At 37.3% G+C, this 24,221-nt stretch overlaps 2 protein-coding genes across 2 annotated transcripts in view; both read left to right on the forward strand.

Moving 5' to 3' along the window:
• kiaa0753 (KIAA0753 ortholog) overlaps positions 1-10,704 on the forward strand; it is a 38,587-nt gene extending 27,883 nt beyond the window's left edge. The window contains 2 exon segments of the mRNA XM_056474358.1: positions 3,842-4,063; positions 9,372-10,704. Of these exon segments, the coding sequence (XP_056330333.1) occupies positions 3,842-4,063; positions 9,372-9,510 (361 nt within the window). The 3' untranslated portion in view covers positions 9,511-10,704.
• A 5,032-nt stretch (positions 10,705-15,736) lies between these two features.
• The window catches only part of pitpnm3 (PITPNM family member 3), a 161,509-nt gene continuing 153,024 nt past the window's right edge, over positions 15,737-24,221 (forward strand). Inside the window, exon 1 of the mRNA XM_056473362.1 lies at positions 15,737-16,008. Within this exon, the coding sequence (XP_056329337.1) occupies positions 15,984-16,008 (25 nt within the window). The 5' untranslated portion in view covers positions 15,737-15,983. The remainder of the gene's footprint in view (positions 16,009-24,221) is intronic.

Genomic DNA, 24,221 nt, shown 5'->3' on the forward strand with positions numbered 1-24,221 from the left:
TTAGATGTGAAGTCTTGCAACCCTATGTCCTTTAGTATTTTTTAATGAATTTTTTGGAAGATAGACAAAATATCACCTGGATCTTGGTTGTTTGACTGCTCCCGAAACATGACTGACCCGCTGAGGCATGGACTCGACTACTTTAGGTCAAAGTATACTTCAGTTCCACAATGCTCTGCACACTGGTTCACCCCAACCCCTTACCCCCCTAAATAAAAAGAAAAATTCTGTTGTTAATTATTCACCCTTATGTCATTCAACTTCCAAAAACTATTTAAGATATTTTAGCTCTCACATCCTCCATGGACAGCATGGTCCTTTTAGTTGTGCAACTGTAATCGTATGAAGCTCCAAGAACACTTTTGTGCACAAAAAAGTAAAAATGACGCGAAAAGGTGCAACACAAGAATTGGAAAAATATATAATGTAAAGTATATAAATGAATTTTACATGACATGAGAAAGTATAATTAAGTATATATATATATTTTGAAATCTTTGTTTATGTTAAATTATTATTGTTGTTGTTGTTGTTGGTATTAATAGTAACAACTGTGATAACAATTTGAGATTTATTTAACGTTATATTTTACAACAATACAATTACTCAAATATTTATGTTTAACTGCACTTATTATATACAGTTGAAGTCAGAATTATTAGCCTTCTGAATTATTAGCCCCCTGTTTATTTTTTTCCCCAATTTTTGTTTAGCGAAGTGAAGATTTTTTTCAACCCATTTCTAAACATAATAGTTTTAATAACTCATTTCTAATAACTGATTTATTTTATCTTTGCCATGATGACAGTAAATAATAGTTGACTAGATATTTTTCAAGACACTTCTTACAGCATAAAGTGACATTTAAAGGCTTAACTAGGTTAATTAGGTTAACTAGGCAGGATAGGGTAATAAGGCAAGTTATTGTATAACGATGGTTTGTTCTGGAGACTATTGGAAAAAAAAATTGCTTAAAGGGGCTAATAATATTGTCCCTAAAATGTTTTTTTTTTTTATTCTAGCCGAAAATAAAATAAATTAGAAAAGAAAAACAAAAGGAAATGAAAATAACTTTCTCCAGAAGAAAAAATATTATCAGACATACTGTGAAAATTTCATTGCTCTGTTAAACATAATTTGGGAAATGAAAAACAATTCAAAGGGGGGCTAATAATTCTGACTTCAACTGTATGTTGTGATCATTTGTAATATTGTTTTATTTAAATGATTAGTCATTTGCTTATGACTTGGGTTTTGTTTTCCATTTAAATGAAAAGCTTGACAAACCTGTAATGTTATGCTTGAAAACATTTGGTAGAAATAAATTAGTATTAAAATGACTAAATTTAGCATAATTGTTACAAAAAAAAATTAACCACACATTTCCTTATTAACATGAAGTTTGTATTTATTTAGATTCAGTGGTTGCTTTTATTAAATCTTGACTTTAATAAAATATTGAATCTGCACGTTTTTTAGAAGATCTTGATTCTTTGTGTACTCCCAAAACATAGACGACCCGCTGAGGCATGGACTCTACAAGGCTACTTTAGTCCAAAGTATACTTCAGTTCCACAGTGCTCTGCACACTTGTCCTCTTGACTCAAAGGGTTAGTTTACCCAAAAAAGGAAAAGAAAATTCTGTAACTAATTACTCACCCTTATGTCATTCAGCTTCCAAACATAAATTACGATATTATTAGCTCTCGCATCCTCCATAGACCGAAATGGTCCTGAGACATTGAAAATACTGAAATGGAAACCAAAACATTGTCAAAATATTCCGTATGATTTCAGTGGTGCACCTAAAAACCTGTAATTCTTTCCTTTTATTTGTGTACAAAGGTGTTCTTGGAGCTTCGTTTGATTACAGTTTAATCACTGAAGTTTAGATGGTCTGACAATGTTTTTTTATTCCTTGGGTCTTGTGACTCTTGCTATCTATGGAGGATGAGGGAGCTCTCAGATCTAATCTAATATATCTTAATATGTGTTCTGCAGATGAACAAAGGTCTAATGGGAGTTAAAACGACATCAGGCGAGTAATTACTTTAAAGTAAACATTTTTGGCTGAACCACTTTCATAGTCCTTGAAAATTTGTGTACAAAAATGGAGGTGCAAGGTTAGTTTAAACCGAATGATTCCACTCACTGGTACTGCATGTGTCAAACCTGTCCATCCCTTTCATTTGTGCTTGAGTACACATTGAAAGCTGTGTGGACATGGCTGTGTGAGACTAAGCAGAAAATGGAGCAGACACAGGCCTTGAAGGTGCCCATCTGGCACCAAGATATCGCTAGCAGTCCTGGAGGTTGTGAGGAGGATCAATCTTGTTGGTCCAGCACATCCCACAGATGTTCAATTGGATTGAGATTTGGGGAGTTTGAAGACCAGGACAGCAAATTGTACTCTTCATCACATTCATGCAATTCCTGAACCAATTGTGCAGTGAAGGAGGGTGGAAGCCTGCTTAAAGCCACTGCTTTCGTCTGTGAACACCATTGGCATGGGATGTATTTGGTCAACAATAATGTGTTGGTTGGTTTTACACATCCTACATCAATATGAATGCCCCTCATGTTCTCAGCCATTAACATAATATAAAAGATATCTGGAGTTTTTTTTATTTTTTATAAAGCAACATTCTCCCATTGCTCCTAGTTCTGATACTGGCTTGCCCATTTGCTTTCAGTGGTGGACAGGTTTGATCATAGGCATTTAAGTTTGGTACAGTATGTGGCAATGGAGCCCCATATGCAGAGTATGAAACACTGTGTATTGTGGCACATTCCTCTCATAACACATTCAAATTTTGTGTGATTTGTGCCACAGTAAACCTTCTGTTAGCTCGGACCAGATGGGATAGTATTCGTTGCTCTCATGCCTTGTGCGCCAACACCCTTTTGCCAATTTATACCTCCTTAGATCATCGTTGTTAATTGTAATTTCCCACCACTGCAGACTGGGAGCAACCCACACGGCTTTAAAACATGCTCTGACCAAAAACAAAATGGTCCTTTTCAAAATTGCTCAGATTTTTATTCCTGCCTATTTCTCCTACATCTGACAGAATTATTACCAAACTGTCTGTTTGTGGACCATCTAATCTACCAACACACATGGTCTCACATGGTCACCCATCGAAGCTAAGCAGGGTTGTGCCTAGTCAGTACCTGCGTAGGAGACCACATGGGAAAACTAGGTTTCTGCTGGAAGAGGTGTTAATGAGGCCAGCATTAAACATGCCCAGAGCCCAGTGAGCTAGTTTGGCCAGGATGACGGGGTCACAACCCTACTCTTTTTGAAGGACATCCTAGCCAAACCTGCTCACTGGGCTCTGCCAATCATGGCGTCCTAACCGTGCCTATATAATCTAATTGGTTTCATCATTCTGTCTCCTCTCCACCAATAAGCTGATGTGCTGTCTGGCGCAGAATGGCTGCCATCATGTCATCCTTGGTGGTTGTTGAGGATATTCCCTATTATTTCTGTATAGCAATTTGACTCCCCAGGAAAGCGCTATATAAATGTAATTAATAATAACAATAATAATTTTTAACATTTTTAAAACAGTATTATTATTGTTATTATTTTATTTTAAAAAACACATCACGTGAACTTCACATTAACATCACATGTAAAACGCAGGAGACATGTGGTTTTGAAACATTTTCAAATGAATAAACCGACCATCTATCTGACTATTTATGTGTGTTTTAAATGTTTTGATGTGTTTCACATACAATTAGCATGTAAAGCTCATGTGATGCTTGTGATTAGTTTTTTTGTAAGAGTAGTATTTATTATATGACCAACTGAGTTTATTTTGTTTGTTTACAGGGCTGCATCAGACATGCCAATACTAGATAATGAGTCTTTAACTCCAAATGACTCCAGTAATCTAGTCCCAGTCGGAGGGGGAAGCACACGAGGGGTTTACCTGACTGTGCCGGCCAGCATGCAAAGACGTATCCAGAAATACAGGGAAAACCATGATGCCTTCCTGCGCCTGATCTCCCATGAGGCTCTGGGGAGCTTCAATCCCTGGGCAATAGCAGACAGGTTTGATTCTAACCATTCCTTCATTAATAAAACATGTTATGTTAATGAAACCCTCAAGAGTGGGTTCAACTTCTCTAAATTCATTTGTAATATTAGTGATAATAAGTGAGTCAAATAGAATGAGTAAAATAGAATCAAAAGAATCATATTTCCAATCTTTATTCAACTTTTTATCACTATATATTTAATATATTTTTATATTACAGATACAAAAATTGCCAAATGAAACATTTCCCATTATTCTGATTATAGCAAGTTAATAGCTTAGCCTAGCTTAGCTTTTTCATTTACCTGTTGCACATATCACTGAAGCTAAAGTGGTTCATTCAAAGATTTTTCTTTCTTTGTGTTTTAAGTCAGTCTTCTGTTAGCAAGGAAGGCTAACTTCTTAGCCTAAATGAATATAAAAAACACTTAACACCAACTTTTATTCTTTTTCACACCAATTACACAGCTAATTATCTGTTCATAAATACCTAGTCATAACTATAAAAACACTTTACGCCACAATGCAGAATTTCAAACTAACGTTTGTCAAATCAAGTAATTAGTTCTGTCAAAATGGAGTAACTTGTGATGCAATGAGTAAAAATAAAAAGCTTGAAGTAGCCTAATATGGCATATTTAATTCAGCAAATTTATTTTTCTCTCAAATTTGTTTGAACAGGTTAGGGTTAGGTGCATGTTGCACATTATTTCCAAGCACAATTTTGCCTTAAACCTGTTAGCGCTACTCACAGAACATTTTATTTCTCAAACTGCAACAATTCATGCTATAACAAAACATTACCAGATTCATCATCATGCGATTAGCACCACTAACTGAACAGTTCATTTAAAAAAAAAATCTAAAATTAGCAAGAAATGCAATATAGCACAGAAATGGGAAAAAACACAGGTCCATTTTCCTAAATATCTTTAAAAATGATAAGTGTTACTTTTGTTTACTTACAAAACTTAATCAAGACACACCCCAATGTTCATTTAATTGCCATTTCATAATTGCAATTTATAAAAAGTGGCATTTATAATTGCCACTTTTTATAAGCGTCTTATTAATTTTAAAGAGCACTTATGATGAAAATTTAGACAGAACTGTGTGTTGGTATAATGTGTCCACAGTCATATTGGAGTGATATAAAGACAATAAGTCTCTTTTTTTTAATTTCCTGAAGTTAAAATAGGATCCAAATCCCTCCCATTTTGAGGCCCACCACAACGTGTCGTAGAAGTGCAGTTTCCTCACCCACTGATTTGAGTGACATCCGCATATTAAAATGTCTCTGTATTAATGCATATAATCATATCCACAAGACAGAAAGACTTGAATTAACTCCATAACAAATATATCAGATATTTGTTGGGAAAGTTCATACTGTAGTAAGGGAGATCTGCTTCATTCTTGTCTGTCACTGTGCTGTTTATCTACGTGAAGGCTATGTCTCTGACATGCACGTGGAAACAGTGGGTGAGGGCAACCAGCTTATTTGCATTATAGGCACAAGCAACAAAAATAACTACAATGCCATAACAGCTGAAATTTCCCACATTTAAAAAGGTATAATAAAATAATCGGATGAGTGTTTTGGGCTGAAACTTTACAGACACATTCTGGAGACACAAAAGATTAATATTAAATATTGAAAAAAGGATAAAATAGGTGCCCTTTAAAGCAGTCACTTCAGTAAAAATTTTTTATCTGTTCTAGGAAGCTACAGTGTGCACATAGCCCATCAACATCTATAATTAACTCATTCTACGCTGATTTCTACAATTTCCTGATTTATTGTCATTATGACTTTGCCAGTGTTTAAGGCACGTTCCTGGATGCGTAAACACTAAAAGCTCAGCTTTTCTATTTGCATCCAGAGCAACAGATTAGTCATAAGCCCCAGTGCGTCTCCCACAGTGACACAGCAAGTAGGAGTTGTGATTGTTTACCGCCTCGCGGCTATGATGATCCTCGCACACGATGCCATTTTAAATGTAAATATTAGCTCAGTTTTTTTGATGGGCGCTAATGTAGAGCGTGCTTCTGTGCAAATGAGCGTCTTTGTTGTTTGGCTAGTGCTCCTGCACGCCCACCCCACCATTAGCATACTTAACAGAATTTTTAAGTTGGTGCAGTGCGGTGGATATTTATCAAGTCCTTATAGTCCACAGAGAGCACACTTTTAACAACAGCGAGGAGAAGGAAAACAAAACCCAGAATCTGATCCTAGGTCTCATTTGTCAGATTTAAACCGTGCGCCATGGGCTGTGTGGGTGGCGAGCTGAATTGCTGCAGAAATCTCATACGAAAGCGAGGAATCAAAAGTAGTTTATTTATTTATTTATTTATTTATTTTTGCTGTGTGCTGCAGCTGGAAAAAAATAAGTACGAGTTATTGCACAGATATAAAAAGAAATTGAGGGTCTATTTTTTGCAGAGGTCAGTGCAGCACCGCAGAGATTCGGAGTGGTTATTATTCCAGAGAAATAGAGAAGATGGGAAATGTCATGGCAATTAGTGCTGCTGCTGGGAACCGGTGTGGGCACTTGTCAGTCTGTGGCGCATTGTGGGTAATAAGAGTGTTGAAGGCAGTCAAGGCTACCCAGACTGATCTCTGGGTAGCTCTGCACTGAACTCGGAGGAAGTTTAATAATTGCCTGAAAGAAAGATTTTAAACGATTTCATCGCTGTCTTCAAGATGGAAAGAGGGCATTTTCATTATCTGATGTTGAGAGAACAGACAAAATATCAAGCTTTTTAAACATATACATGCTTAAACACAAACATGTGTATAGTTTTATTGTTTATTAATAAAATTTGTTTAGCTTTTATTTTTGTATCAACAGTTTTTTAAACACATTTTTCCAAAAAATGCATTGGTTTTGTATTAATGTGCATTGAAAAGAAGCATTTAGGTCGATTTTAAATCTTTTCACCTTTAAAAAAATCTGTTGATTCATATTTTATTACAAACTCTGTCCATTTTGGCTTGGGGGTTTGTTATTAAATCCAAGGATTTGCCATTTTGCATATTTACACCTACTACTCCATTGAGGATATGACAACACACCATGTGCACCCTATTGTGATGCTTCAATTTTGTTAATTTTGAACAAAAACATAATAAAACATAACAAAAACATTAAGTTTTAGTAACTTAAAAAAAAGATAAATAGCTAGAGGTCTTAAGTTAAAAAAATGGGTGACTTTTTATTTACATTCTGTGATATACATGCATTAAACAGATTTTTGAACTAATGTAAGGTTGAAACATGGTTCTATGCATTAGTTGTTAAATAAATTTTGAGATTTATATGTGCAGACGAGTTTCTAAATAATTGGGTAAGCCAAGAGTAGGTCACTAGAGAGAAGTCATTTTTATATTATGGTGGAACACAGCACAAATTAGCTGTGATCTGTAAGATGCATTTACAAATTATGTGTACAGTAGCTGAACGTTTATATTGTTATTTCATGTATACTCTTTTAATTTTAGTACTTATCATTTGTTATATCAGTCAATGCTTTTCTTCTATTATTTATATTTTATTTCAACTTGGTTCAAAATAATGAAAAAAAATACATGTTATACTTTTTGCTGTAGTTGGTAACAATGCAATATAATGCAAATATATAACAAAAATAATTATTAATAATTAACCATTTTTACTAAGTTACATACTTATAAATGTAGAATTAATTACATTTTTAGAAGAGGTGGAACAATTTACAAGGGATATTTTATCCAAACTTTAAAATGGTCATTCTGTTTGGGTAAACTATCTTTTAAGGGAACTATCTTTTTTTATTATTCCCCTTTTTACAAGATGTAAATTAAGTCTCTGATATCCATAGTGTTTACATGTAAATTTTCGGTTCAAAATACCACACAAATGTTTTTATATAACTCTGATATGGCCCCTTCTAGGCTTGGATCCAAATTGTGCCGTTTTGGTGACTGTTGCTTTAAATTCAAACAAGATTGTGCTCCCAGGCTTCTTTTTAAAAAAGACAGGAGCTACAAATGTGTGTGTGTCAGCGTAGTGGCAGATTCAAAACAGGACTAGTGTTATCTCTATGAAAATCTGAAAATGTCAAAAGAAGTGGCTCAGAAGAATGTAGTCTATATAGACTACAGTGTTCATTTAGGCCTCTAGAGATTATGGAGCGCCAATGATGCGATCCAAGACCTTTGAAGAAATTATGTCAAGGTATCCATAATCCTGGACCAGGCCGTATCCTGAGCAGATGCTGTGGCGCACATGAAGGATCGGAGAGCATGAGACTGATTCCTAAAAGACTACGGTGATAGACGAGTCTTCGTATTGATCCTGTGGGCTAGCCTGAACACCTACTGGTGACCTACTCACACCTGCAGCTTCTTAACGCTGGACGTCCAGTGTTCTCCAGCCTTTGTTGCCTAGACTGCAGCTCTCCACAGGGAGTTCAGCTAGAGGAGGAATGGTCATGCCCAACTGAGCCTGGTTTCTCTCAAGGATTTTTCCTTTCACTTTCGTCAATTGATGAAGTTTTGTTTCTCACCACTGGCTTGCTTGGTTTGGGACTTGGGAGCTGTGCATTGATGGATTTTCTCATCAGTGTTTGGACTTTCAACAGTGAAATTTATACCACACTGAACTAAACCGAACTTCAACTATAAAAACTGGACTTACACAGTTTCAATTTCTATGTTGAGCTGCTTTGACACAATCTACATTGTAAAAACACTATAGACATGAATTGAATTCATTTGTGCATTCTGAAACTCCACATTTATAACACCTCATAGTCGCTGACATTATCTTAGCCAGGTACAGCGAAGAACAGTGGTGCTCAACCCTGTTCCTGAAGATCAACCTTCCTGCAAAGTTCAGCTCCAACCCTGATCAAACACACATGAACCAATTAATTAGGACCAGAACAGCACTTGATAATTACAGGCAGGTGTGTTTGATATGGGTTGCAACTGAAATCTCCAGGAAGGTCGATCTCCAGGAACAGGGTTGGTCAACCCTGGCGTAGAAACTCTAATTTCAGACGGCTGCTTCTCACTCAGGGCTGTCTATGTTAATGAGGGAGAGTATGTCACTAATGAGTGGGACTTGTACAAAGGGAGAATGTCAATCCAATGTTTTATTAAGTATGATTATAAAAAAATAGAATCATTATTTTATTATCAATGGAGCCTGGCTATATTCACACACAACTGTGTTTATACCACTTCTAAAAGTGATTTTTGAATAATAGGTCCCCTTTAATGTAACTTGAGCATTATGTACAGTTAGATTATAACTCCTTTCTCTTGTTTCCCCTCAGTCTGGCTGATGAGCTAATGTCCGAGGCTCTGTCTGAAGTGGCGGCAGAGTTCCAGGATGTTTGTGAAGAATACGCAGAAGCAGTTTTCACTTCAGAGTTCCTCCAGCCTGTCCAGTCTCCATCCACATCATTGTCATAGTAGCTATTCATAAAAAACGATTTACAATGACATCCAGATTTTTTAATGAGAAATTTAACATTGTATGTTTTGTATTTTTGTATGCCTATTAATGAATTATGTTTACATGCTTTGAATATGAAAACCTTCTGGTTTAGAGCTTTGTTTTTACTCAAGTCCAGTTCTTATTTTTGTTGTAATGTGAAACCTTAGTGGGCGGTCTAACTTTTAAATACAAACAGATGCTTTTTTTCGCACAAGACTAACAAATGTCACATCAGTGTGACATAATCCATACACCGTTCTTTGTGCATTAGTCAGTGCATTAGTCTGTTGCTATTGAGCCAAGACAAAAGCCTTAAAAGAGCCTCTACATTATTAATGCATTGTGAATGATGAGATTTATACTGATTACACACACAAGATCAGGATCACTCAGCCTCAGCTCTTCCTGAATGAGCATTAACGGATGCATTACTTAACTCTGCATCAAAAATTACTTTGTGGACACATTTCATTCTCTGTAAAGCATAAGTTTTGTTTTGCTATGCTAATTGACTTTCTAGGCTCTCCATATGTTGCAAATTATCCCCAGCATTATCAAAGAAGGAAAGGTGAGGTATTTAGTGTATGGCTATGATTTCTGTGTCAAGAGCCTGAGGGGAAAATGGCCTGCAGATGAGTCCAGATGTTGTGCTGGTATTCTGGGAATGTGCTTGATGAGGACAAACAGACCCAGAGTGCACTAGTCCCTACAAACACACATTCTTTCTATGGGGCAATCTGTGTTCAAATGTACGCACCTACAGCTACAGTTTATATAACTTGTTTAGGCTTCTAAAATTGAGGGTTTGTGTGTTTTGAGAGCTTGGTGTGGCTTTAAAAGTATTGGTTGTTGCATAATTGCTTTATTCTATTGCGGTAAATTTATTTTAGGATACATTTCTTAACCTGTCAAGCTGCAATTTAAACCCCCTGATGTGAGTCACAGGTTTCTTCCAACCTACTTATTTTTGCCAAAAGCAAACTATTAGCACAAATGCCAACAAATTCCAGCTTTGTGCCATGAACTGATGTTATTAATGCTGTGAGACTGCGGGAATATGGTCGTCAGTTTGGCATGAACTTGATGGTTGTTTTTATTTCTGATGAAAGAAACCTGTTGTATTTATTATCATGATTTAATTTAGAATTAAAATAAATGTTCTAAACTGACTTCAAATATCTCTCTGGACTGGTACATTGTACTTTGTTCTAGGGCTGCACGATATTGGAAAAATCTGATATTGCGATATTTTATTTTTCTGCGATAAATATTGCGATTCGAATACAGTTTCACATGATAGCTTGAATAGCACTATTGGATGGTTTTCTGGAGAGTCTAACAGTATTCAGGTACAGAAATTAAATAACCGCAATGCAAGAAATGCTTTTCTTACTTTGTTTTGTCTTGTTTCCAGTTCAAATATCAAAAAATTCTTAGAGCAAGTAAAAATATTGGTTTGTTTTCACCGTCAGTATAAATAAATTGAAATAGCCTCATTCACACTACAAGCGACTCACATCGGCAAAGCGACAAGCGACCGTAAATTTCAACGAAGAGTGAGCGACTTCCATCTATACGGGCAACAACGACCGTTGGTGACCAGGTGGGCGTCAAAGAGCTTAGAATGACCAAGGGGCGACACTCAATAGAACGTTCAATTGCAACAGCAGCGATTTTGGAGTGAAAGCAATCGGCCGTCCATTGGATCTTATTGCTGTCGCGATGGCAAGCAACTGCTTTGTTTTTTATTTATTCATTTAAAAAGCGCATTAAAGCTGAGATACAACCTGAAAGACGACAATACAGCACTTACGATCACAATCATCTGCACTTTTAATAGTTTATTTTACAGACTTATAATATGCTGTTGTTCTATTGGAATTTTCATTCCAAAATGGCCGCCGCGCCATCTAGTGGCTGTTTCCTAAATCACACTAGAGTGTCTCAACTTGGTGATTCTATGCTCTTGGGCGTGTTGAGTGACGCAAAAAAGTTTTGAGAATCCTTCAACCCTAAGCTAATGAAGAGCGACTTTCTTGAGCGACAGCTAATAGGAGCACCAGTAGAGCTCATGTGATCAGAGAACACAACCAGCCTCTACAGGAGCTGAGAGAATATCACATGAGCTCTACTGGTGCTCCTATTGGCTGTCGCTCAAGAAAGTCACTCTTCATTTGCATAAAATGAAAGGATTCTCAACTTTGTTGCGTCGCTTGAGTCAGGGCAAAGAGCATAGAATCACCAAAAGGAGACGGTCAAGTCCAATTTGGGAAACAGCTACTAGATGGCGCGGCGGCCATTTTGGAATGAAAATTCCAATAGAACAACAGCATATTATAAGTCTGTAAAATAAACTATTAAAAGTGCAGATGATTGTTATCGTAAGTGCTGTATTGTCGTCTTTCAGGTTGTATCTCAGCTTTAATGTGTTTTTAAAATAAATAAATAAAAAACAAAGCAGCTGCTTGCCATCGCGACAGCAATAAGATCCAATGGACGGCCGATTGCTTTCACTCCAAAATGACGGAATCCGGAGATGTTGCTGGGTGCTGCTGTTGCAATGGAACGCTCTATTGAGTGTCGCCTCTTGGTCATTCTAAGCTCTTTGGTCAGAGTAAAGTCTAGATAGGATAAGCAGCTGGCCGGAAGTGCGATATGCACATCAATATAGCAGCAATTTTCATGATGCTGTATAACAATGATTAATATTTTTACAGTACTGTGACGGTTGGGTTTAGGGTTAGGGTAGGGGTAGACGTTAAAAAATACAATTTATTGGGTATTTTAATAGATTACATAAATAATACTCTGTACAACTACTGTTTTTACGTTACTGTGATGGTTGGGTTTAGGATTGGGGTGGCGGTAGACGTTAATAAAGTACAGTTAATGGGAAATTTAATAAATAGTATAAATCATTTTCGTTAACTTCTGGCTGCAACCATATCTGATCTAGAAACAACCACTCGACATGCCCCTCTGGTCGCCAACGGTCGCTTTTGTAGAAGGAGGTCGCCGGAAGTCGCTCACTCGCCGTTGAAATTTACAACGTTGCTCGTAGTGTGAATTAAAGTGCTAAAGAGTGACAGGCAGCTACAAAGTCGCTACTAGTGTGAATGAGGCATAGTTTTTCCTTGAAACAAGCTAAATTGTCTGACAGTGGGGTAAGTAAAATCTTGTTTTTGCTTTAAAATGTAAATTTTTGGACTAGAAACAAGACAAAAATTTTAAGTAAGTATTTTGTTTTTGCATAAATCATACAAATTTCATATAATACAGTATTTAAATACAATTCTGTAGCTCCAACATTGCATATCTTTGCGATGTGACTATTGCGAATGTGCACATTGTGATATCGATGCTAAAATGATATATTGTGCAGTCCAACTTTGGGACTTTTTTGTTAACATTTAATAAAAAAGAAAATGTTTTTTGAACAAAATACCCATATTTGGTTCTATTTATTTATTTTGCAACTCAACATTGAAATAACCATATATATTTTGTATGTTTTCCCATGAATTACATTTTCATACTTTTAAATATGGGACGTATTCGTCATATAAAACCCACTGGCTAGTGCTGAGTTTCTAGACCTGTACTCATTTCTGTTGTGCACAGACTGACTTTTGAATACAAATGATGCTTTTTAATCTGATTTAATTTATGATTAAAATAAATGTTTTAAAATGAAGCATTTATTTGTCCTGGGACATTGTATTCAGTGGCATGGATGAAATTGCTTTTAAATGAAAAGGGTAAATTAATTGAATTATCACATTTTTTTTTTCCTGCACCCATTTGGCGTAATCAATGTGATCCATCTTTTTTTGCTTGTTGTTCCTCCAGGTTGTTTCTCTGCTGCTGTTGCTTGTACCAGAAACTCGATGCAATTTTCGGAGTCAGAAGTGTTTTGTCATTGGGTTTTCTCTGACCGTTTCAAACAGGCCCAGTCCCTAAAGGAGTCTGGTAATGCAACATAGTTCCCCAGAACTAAGCAACTCCAGACATCACCTCCATCAATAGTTATTTAGAGCTACCTGAGAACAGTTATTTAGGATCCCTGATGTACAGCAAGGCCTTACGTTAGACTGTGACAAATGTGTTCCTACTTTACATTTGTAAGTTGAATCAAATTAATTTTACAAGTTATTTCAACTTGCATCAATTAAACAGACTTAAAACATCAAGATAAAATTTGAAACCTGATTAATTTATTGCAATATTGTTGTCCTGACTTTTTGATCATCATTTTTCACAGGAAAAAGCTGTATAACTTGTTGGACAAACATTTTTATCATACACACAAATTAAACCTGTTTATTATTGTGAATGGCCCATACTTGGCTTTAATTTGGCCACTCAATTACTGTTTGACCGCAAGCACAAGACTCATTTTATGGTCATTACAATCTCACATTAATCAGCTGAACTGCTGTTAGACGGACTGTGATGGAGTTGGTTATTTAAAGTCCTGAAGATGAATCGCGACATCATGATTTATGAACCAGCTAACATTTTGCACAGTCATCCTGCTATAGGACTGGGGAGATATAGCGTTGTTTGCAGGGTGAGGGTATTTATATTTCTGTTTTTCTGTGCACTGTTTCTTTTGCTGTTCTGCTTTGTCAGTGTAGATCTACAGTTTGCCGGTGGGCATGGCCTGAACCTGAGGTCCCTATGCAACTGTTCATTGTATAACACAGGCAATTGAATGAAAGCTATACTGTAGGCCAAATTTTGAAGCACTTTAGGGATTTTTAAGGCAACAGTCTGTCAGGGTTGTTTGGCTCCTGTTGAACGTTGTCCTGTGGGTTCTTTTTGCGGCAGTTTTGACTGATCTTTGAGAAGTTTTGAGGCTTTTTTCAATGTCGGGAACAAATTCTGTCATGCACACAAAACTAAACTGCAACAAAATCCCTGTAAAAAACAACATCCGTGTAATTTGCAATTGACAATTATAATAATGAAATGCTTAGTGAAAGTGTGTGTAATACTCTTATATACACTCAAAAATGATGTTTGCTGTTTGTTTAAACTACTTATTTAAAATGAGCTGAAACAAAGCTAGCCTTGAGTTTTTTTGGGGAAAACTAAATTGTTTATTGTTCAAGCCACTTAAATGTGTAAAACTGAATATGTTAATGTAATTCCTTCATGTTGTCCCAACAAAAGTTGATTGTGTGGAACCCAGCATTTTTTACTGTAATACTAGTAATAAAATATTTAAGCACAATACTTAGGATACATTTTTATTTATAAGTGCAAATGTTGCAAACTTTGTATAATATAATTCTGTGTGTAACAGTACTTTAATATAGTAGTATAATACTTTACCCTTTTCATGAAAAATAGGATATTTTTTTGACTTTACACAGGTTATTAGAAAAAAACCTCCACTTTATTTACATGGTTTAAACACAAACACACATTTAGGGCTGCACAAAATATGTCAATAAAAAAATATTGCAATTATAGTATGTAATATTTATATCACAGAGAGCTGTGATAAGTTACATTTATTTTATGTGGCAAGAATGTGTGTGTTGTGTGAAGAGGTTTTCTTAACAAGGGATTCTTATTAAGGGATTCTTATCCAAATTTGACCAATTCGATATGGCCTTGCTATCTGAATACCTGCTTCTCCAGACCGGCCCAAAGTCCATAAGTGAATAACAATCAGAGGTTTCAGTCCCTCATTGTTTACATGTGTCTTGGATATCTGACTTAATCAGAAAGATGCTAGAATAAAAGCAGTTTTTAAGCAATGGCCTCGTTTTCGTTACAAAATGGCGCATCTTTCGTGAAATGAACAAATCGTCATCGATTTAATGTGTTTTTCTGATGTTTCGTTCAATTATTTAGCTTCTCTGCCTTAAAATCACACCCTAGTAGACACAATTACCAAAAATACATTGATGATAAAAGGTAACTTCATTTAAACTTGTGTTTACAAACACAATTTAAAAGAATTGCATAGCCTAGATCAAAATCTAAAGGATTGCAATGATTTTACCTGTCAATAAAATATCATTTACATCCTTAAGGAGGCGCTAGTGTAATGTTTTTTAAAGTACAAAACTGAATAAATAAGTATCTAATAGATGACAGCGGGTGGTCTGGAGCCTGCATGAATACGCTTGGCGTATTCCAAGTTGAGTGCAGCTCGCGCAGAGCCACTGGAGGCAGTCTAACATCACACCTCGAGCTCAACAGGAGGAGAGAAGACAACAGCAAAGTCTGCACACATGCAAACAGCCCCAAGTCCGCGCGTACTTCAACACGAGGATCTCTCTCCGCGTTCATGGATACTCCCACATTCACATGTCATCTCCACAGCATCTTCAGCCATGAAACGCGCGTAGACTTTAAATCGCTTCTCCCGCGCGCAGACAAGGACAGAGAGAAGAGACGTGCGTACTGTCCAAACTAACTGCAAAGACGCAGGATGGCTAAAGAGACCAGAGGGAAAGGTAAGAGACGTCTGTGTGTGTCTTCTGTGTGTGCTGTGACATCTCCAGGATTGACCTGCAGCAGGCAGAACGAGTGGACGGTCAGTTCGCTCTCTTCACTTTCCGCGTCAATCTGTTGGAATGCACGATGAACCAGGGCTGCGTCTTAAAAACCTAGTCAGCTGTCTACATACTACATAGACAGCGTTTTTGGGGCGTCATGGGTGCATTCCAATGCGTATGACCAGCCGGATTACGTCTTGGTTTTGACAGACGGCGTAAACGTTGGGATTTTTTTTTCATGTCTTCATACAAAGTGGTCTTGTTTTCTGATGTTGAATGCTTTATAAATCTAGGGCAGGAAATGTCAAACATATTTGACCCGCCTCAGACCCCCTACCCAAACTCTCAGGCATTCAAGTGACCCCTAATGCAAAAATATTAGGATTTTGGTTTTATTTAGACTGATCAATGTTTATTTACTGATCATTTCATCAAGAATCAGTCATAATTCTAGCATTGTTTTGCTTTTTGATACAAGACTTTAATCTTTAAAGTATGTATAATTTACTTAATGATGCGTTAGTGACCTGAAATTGAAGAAATTTGAAAACTTATTTCTGCTAAGTTACTTGTAAGTAGATATTTGGTGTTTATTACTGATTTCTCAGCTAGAATATCTAATATTAAAGAACCATATCAGTAGAAAAATAAACATTAGATGAAAAATATGTTTCTTTTTGTACAATTTTAATATATGACATAAACAAACATCAGATATTACTCTGTAATTTTCTTTATTTTGTATTTCAATCCATGGTCCTCATGCTACAGGATCTAACAACTGATATATAAATGTTTTTATATAGTTTAGGCGAACAAGAAATCAGCTTGTAATGAATTCTGTGTCCAGACGCGAGTTGGTGCATATTCTTTTATGTAATATTTTCCCTCAGGTTTTTTGACAACACAGCCTATAATTCAAGCTATCATCTGACCATTTCAAGTCTCATCTGACTGCTTTTTTCTTCCAAATGGTGGTTTCTTATGACTGTACATTTAGTTCATCTTTGACCTAATTTAATTACAGCTCAGCTGGAAAGTGATGATCCATTAGTCAGCTTTTTTTCTCCGCTACTCTACTTTAATGAACAAAGAGTATAGCGTGAAATTAACTTAAAACGAGACAAAATGTGGTCTTCAAAACCCTATAAGCCCTTCAGAGTGCATGCTTCACATGTAAAGCGATTTAGAGAGGTTTTTGTCTGTATGCATTCAGTGTTGCGCCTAATCTGTTCTTGTGGAAAGGTGGATTGGCCAGTGAGAGGAACTAATCAAAGAAATGCCTGATACAATTCAAGACAGCCTAAATGTTGAAAGAGGCTGATGGAAGAGGCGAAGTCTTCAAGATGTACATCCTGTAGGACTCTCTGATATGATTGCTTTAAGTCTAGGGCTGTACTGAAGATTCCAGAATGCATACATCCACTTTATTTATTGCATCACATCCAGTCCAAGATGTCAGATAAATTATTGATCTGGAAAAAGGCTTACCCTTTGCATTTTATGATTCGAAATGAAGGTTAGCAATTAATGTGGTTCTGCGTTTTTCTAAATTTATTGATGGTGTGATTCACTTTGGCAACTGAGGTATACATATGGAGGATATTCTTTGTATATTTAATTTTTTCAGCGACCATGCTTAAAGGAGTAACCCAGAAATGAGTCTTGAATATAGCCTGTATGCAAGACTAAAGCAACCAAACACATTATTTTGTTATCGTCATGTTTAGAGGCATAAAAAATATAACCTCTAGAATAACAGCTTGGTATATACACTCACCGGCCACTTTATTAAGTGTACTTACTAGTACTGACTTGGACCACTTTTGCCTTCAGAACTGCCTTAATCCTTCGTGGCATAGATTCAACAAGGTACTGGAAATGTTTCTTAGAGATTTTGGTCCATATTGACATGATAGCATTACTCAATTGCTGCAGATTTGTTGGCTGCACATTCATGATGCGAATCTCCCGTTCCATCACATCCCAAAGGTGCTCTATTGGATTGAGATCTGGTGACTGCGGAGGCCATTTGAGTAGAGTGAACTCATTGTCATTTTTAAGAAACCAGCCTGAGATGATTCATGCTTCATTAAATGGCGAGTTATCCTGTAGCCATCAGTAGATGAGTACACTGTGGTCATAAAGGTATGGACATGGTCAGCAACAACACTCAGGTAGGCTGTGGCATTGACACAATGCTCAGTTGGTATTAATGGACCCTAAGTGTGCCAAGAAAATATCCCCCACACCATTACACCAACACCAGCAGTCTGAACCGTTGATACATGGCAGGATGGATCCTTGCTTTCAGGTTGTTGATGCCAAATTCTGACTCTACCATCCGAATGTCGCAGCAGAAATAGAGACACACCGCAGCAGACAATGTTTTTACAATCTTCTATTGTCCAACTTTGGTGAGCCTGTGCCAATTGTGGCCTCAGCTTCCTATTCTTAGCGGACAGGAGTGGCAGCCAGTGTGGTCTTCTGCTGCTGTAGCCCATCTGCCTCAAGTTACTGTTGCCTTTCTATCAGCTCGAACTAGTCTGGCCATTCTCCTCTGACCTCTGGCATCAGCAAGGCAGAAACTGGCGCTCACTGGATTTTTTTCTCTTTTTCCGACCATTATATGTAAATTCTAGAGATGGTTGTGTGTGAAAATTCCAGTAGATCAGCAGTTTCTGAAATACTCAGACCAACCCGTCTGGCACCAACAACCATGCAACATTGAAAGTCACTTAAATCACCTTTGCGTTAACAAGACAGGTGTACCTAAAAAAGTGGCCAGTGAGTGTAAAACACTTGGATGTATTTTAAAAAGTCTATGCTGAAATTTACACTTACCTCTGAAAACCCAGCATTTAATTGCTTTTTTATTAATGCTAAGTTGAGTGTAGCATGGATGATGCCAAAACCCAAACACAATTCATTTGTCGTTTGTTGCCTTGCGGTTTTTATTGGTGCTTTAGGTTTATGTGAAAAAATAACATCGGTGGTATACATAACTTCACAATAATTCAACATTTTGGTATGCAGCATTAATTAGACATGTGCATACTGTCACATGTGGTGTCCCTCAGAGTTCAAGCTTGGCCCCCTTCATAATTTCATTGTATATGTGATATGGGTGTCATATCATTGCAGTGATAATGACACTCAGCTTAACATACCATTCAGGCACAATGACATGCCTGCTATAAATCAATTATTAGCCTGTCTCCTGGAATTTAAAACACCAATATATGCATCTGAATTATGACAAAATGCTAATTTTTCTTGTTGGACTTACTTAATGAGGTAAAAAAACTGATTTGAGTTCTATTGACTTGGGCACTCTCATCACCTATCGCTCATTGACTGCCAATGTTTTCAGTTTTCTTCTTGGATAGTGGCCTGAAGCTGAATAAACAAATCAATTCTGTTGTCAGGTCCAGTTTTTATCACATTCAAAAACTATCCAAAGTTAAACCATTTCTAAGTAGAAAGAAATAGAATTAGATTTTAATTTATGCTTTTATATCATCACAGCTTGGTTACTGCAATTGACTCTATTACAGTCTGCCTGTCTCATTAATCAATAGACTTCAACTGGTCCAAAAACATTGCCCATCTGCTTAAGAGAGCCACAATAGAGACCACATCATGGCTATTTAAAGTTCTATTCAATGTAACATACAAGATGTTACTGTTCATACACAAAACAATCTCTCTTGACTTCAACATTATAGAGCTGAATAATGACCACCATTCTGTCAGATCACGTACAAGTTATGTCTTATCCAGATCCAGACTGCAATACAGGTTTGATAGAGCTTTTGAAGTAGCTGGACCCATTTCATAGAACAATCTGCCACACTTTTTTCAATCAATTTATTTTTGTCGAATCAACTTAACTTTTCTAATAATCTCTTAAATCAACGTAAATCAATCAAACTGATTAAAATAAATTAAGTTACACTTTGTACAACTAAAATAATATTTTGAAACCTGATTAACTATTTAAAATAACTTAAAGTAACATAAAAAAAATTAGTCGAAAATTTTTTACAGTGCATTGTCTATTAAAAAAGTGAACACAGTGTCAGAGTTTAAATATGTTTGTATTCTTCTGCAATTTTTGTGCAGCACCTTGGTTAACGAAGATTGTTTTAAATGTACTTGTAACGCACTGGTCCTACTGCACCCAACGCACTCTGAGGCTAAAGACCATGGATCCTAGTGTCTGCTGCCAGAGCACCTTTTGAGGTTAGAGGAGTGAGGTTTATCTGCATAGCACTTCAGTAGCTGGCCTCCGTTACACCCATCCCCCCTTAATCTCACTCCCATCCCGGATGAGCCCCCAAGTGTAACTCACCTGTCCTACTGCACCCAACCAGCTCTGAGCTGGGATTGAACTGGCAAATCTTTGCATGGGAGGTGGTTGCTCTAACAATGAGGCTAAAGACCATGGACCCTGGTGTCTATTGCTAGAGTACTTTTTGAGGTCAGCGGAGTGAGGTTTACCTGCATAGCACTTCACTAGCTGGCCTCCGTTACACTCACCCCCCCTTAACCCCACTCCCATCCCAGACGAGCCCCCAAGTGTAACTCACCTGTCCTACTGCACCCAACCACCTCTGAGCTGGGATGGAACCGGCGATTCTTTGCATGGGATTCGGTTACTCTAACAAGGTGTCTAAAGACCTTGGACTGTAGTGTCTGTCGCTAGAGCACTTTTGTGGTCAGAGGACTGAGGTTTACTTGCATAGCACTTCACTAGCTGGCCTCTGTTACATTCACCCCCTAAACCTTACTCCCATCCCGGACGAGCCCCCAAGTTAACTCACCTGTCCTACTGCACCCAACCAGCTCTGAGCTGGGATTGAACTGGCATATCTTTGCATGGGATTCGGTTACTTTTACAAGGAGGCTAAAGAGCATGGACCCTAGTGTTTATCGCTAGAGCACCTTTTGTGGTCAGAGGAGTTAGGTTTACTTGCATAGAATTTCACAAGCTGGCCTCCGTTACACTAACCCCTCTTAACCTTACTCCCATCCCAGACGAGCCCCCAAGTGTAACTCACCTGTCCTACTGCACCCAACCAGCTCTGAGCTGGGATCAAACTGACGATTCTTTGCATGGGAGTCAGTTGCTGTAACAAGGAGGCAAAAGACATGGACCCTAGCGTTTGTCAATAGAGCACCTTTTGAGGTCAGAGGAGTGAGGTTTACCTGCTATAGGTGACTGTGCTAACCACTAAGCCTCCGTTACATACTTTGTAAATAAAAATGCTAACTAAACATGTTTGTCTGTTTTCTTATAAGTTCTAGAAATAAACATTTGGGGCCTGATTCTGTGCAGTTACAGTTTACACTGTATCATGAAAATATGTTGATAAATGAAAACCCCTATTATACAATCCCATAGGAAAATCTGGAAAGAAACCCACAGTGTAGGATGTGATGTTATTTCTGCACCACTCTGTTGTCGCAGTTGTGAATATGATGTGGCTTTATTCTTATATAAGAGCAGGTTTGCTGTCATGAAGGTTGACTGTTAAATAATGCAATACACGCGTCTCATGGAAATCCTGCAAAAATCCTCCAATCATATCATGACTCTGAAACACCTGAAATATTCTTTAAGTGCTATTATGTATCCAGTAACCCGTCAGTGATCATTTGACATAATATCTGAGGCTGAAACAAATCAAATATTAAAATTAGGTCATCATTTACTCATTTACGCAGCCAAAAAAACATTCAATTGATTGTTCTTGGGTGGAGCAAAGAGTGAAGCAAACAATCTCGTTTTTCTGTTTTGTGAAGCTGGTGTCTCAAAATGGTATTCTTTAAATTAGAATTGATTTTATGATAATGGAAAAAATAATAAATCATTGATCACTCTCTAGGGGTCACAAAGGCTGTAAAGAGACCACGTTTGTGTTATCTTGTCAGTAAGCTGTGCATAAGCCACGTTTCATAAGTGTTTCCTGCAGCTTTAAGTGGTTTGCTGGGATGTGAAGCTCACAGTATGTGTCATCTGAGTTTTTATTGTGAAGCTCTCTGGGATATTGGTGTGACAGCATGTCATCCATGTACTCTTTCATGTATGAAGAACAGTTTTCCATATGTTGGAAAGCTGTAATAATGATAGAATGCTAATAAGCTGCCATAGTTGTAGAGTTTTCTCAGGGTGTTTCCAAACCAGCCATTTTTTGTGTCATGTAACTAGTCAGTGTTTGTCTTTGTAGATGAGAATGTATAATCTTACAGACTCCCTTTGGTTTGATTACTTAATTTACCACAGCATTAATAAGATTCATATTTACTGAGTCAGTGCTGGGAATGAGATGTGATGGTGGAATGGTTGAGTAAATCATATTAGCATATATGTTCGTTGTCACTAGAGTAAAATTAGTTCTTTTGCATTTTCCCAACTGGCAGCTCTTCAGCAAAAACTTAAACGTTGGTTTGTTTCCTTTCTATGTTAATTAGTAAGGAGTTTTCCTTATTTTGTCTGAGCTATTTTTAGGATATTGATTCATTTGACAATATAAATATTTTTAAAAAAGTTAACATGCTCTATGTTTTTTAAACTCCAGACTTAATCTCAACAATTTACATGCAAATCTGAAAAGAAAAATAATAATAAAAAAATATATGAAGCAGCATATACTCACTGGCCACTTTATTAGGTACAACTGCTCGTTAATGCAAATTTGTAATCAGCCAATCACATGGCAGCAACTCAATGTATTTAGGCATAGAGACATGGTCAAAACGATCTGCTGCAGTTCAGACCAAGTGAGCGGTATCCAGTGAGTGGGAGTTCTGTGGGTGCAAATGCTGCTGATGCCAGTGGTCAGAGGAGAATGGCCAGACTGGTTCGAGCTGATAGAAAGGCAACAGTAACTCAAATAAGCACTCGTTACAACTGAGGTATGCAGAAGAGCATCTCTGAATGCACAACATGTCGAACCTTGAGACGGATGGGCTACAGCAGCAGAAGACCACACCGGGTGCCACTCCTGTCAGCTAAGAACAGGAAACTGAGGCTACAGTTTGCACAGGCTCACCAAAATTGGACAATAGAAGATTGGAAAAACATTGCCTGGTCTGATGAGTCTTGATTAGTGCCGTGACATTCGGATGGTAGGGTCAGAATTTGGCATCAACAACATGGAAGCATGGATTCATCTTGCCTTTTATCAGCATTTCAGGCTGGCGGTGGCAGTCTAATAGTGTGGGGGATATTTTGTTAGCACACTTTTTGCTCATTAGTACCAATTGAGCATAGTGTCAATGCCACAGCCTACCTCAGTATTGTTGCTGACAATGTTCATCCCTTTATGACCACAGTGAACCCATCCCACCCAGGATAATGCGCCATGTTGTAAAGCGTGAATCATCTTAGACTGGTTTCTTGAACATGACAATGAGTTCACTGTAGTCAAATGGCCTCCACAGTCACCACATCTCAATCCAATAGAGATCCTTTGGGATGTGGTGGAACAGGAGATTCCCATCATAGACGTGCAACTGACAAATCTGCAACTGCGTGATGCTATCATGTCAATATGGACCAAAATCTCTGAGGAATATTTCCAGTACATTGTTGAATATATGCCATGAAAGATTAAGGCAGTTCTGAAGGTGAAAGGGGTCCAACCTGAGACTAATAAGCTGTACCTAATAAAGTGGCCGATGAGTGTATATACAGTACATCCAAAAAAAAAAAAAAGGCCCCAACTGCATACACCAAAGAATTTATTTATAGAAAGGAAAACAAAAAATAACATTACCCCCGTGGGGGAAAAATAACTGCACAAACTGGCTTTACTTGACTTGACTTGATGACAGCTTGACTGAAAGATTCACAAAAAGGATGACAACGCACTATCCCAGGCTGAGCACACTGACAAAAATAAATAGGGACCAAAATCAAGAATTAATTGGGTGAACTGAATTAACGAATAATGGGAGAACAAGGTGGGAGGGACTAGACAAAAGACAGGAGAGCACATGACACAAATAGACAAAAACAAAAGCTATTGCTCGAAAAAGGACAAGAACACTCCACCAATGAGAACATGTAACAAAACAGGAAAAGCACATGATAAGTGAAAGGACACCTACGGTGTGCTCACATATGCGGCATAGTTGCTTGATCCCAGTGCTAAACTAAAACT

The sequence above is a fragment of the Danio aesculapii genome, chromosome 15 (assembly GCF_903798145.1).
Source record: "Danio aesculapii chromosome 15, fDanAes4.1, whole genome shotgun sequence".
Taxonomy (NCBI): Eukaryota; Metazoa; Chordata; class Actinopteri; order Cypriniformes; family Danionidae; genus Danio; species Danio aesculapii.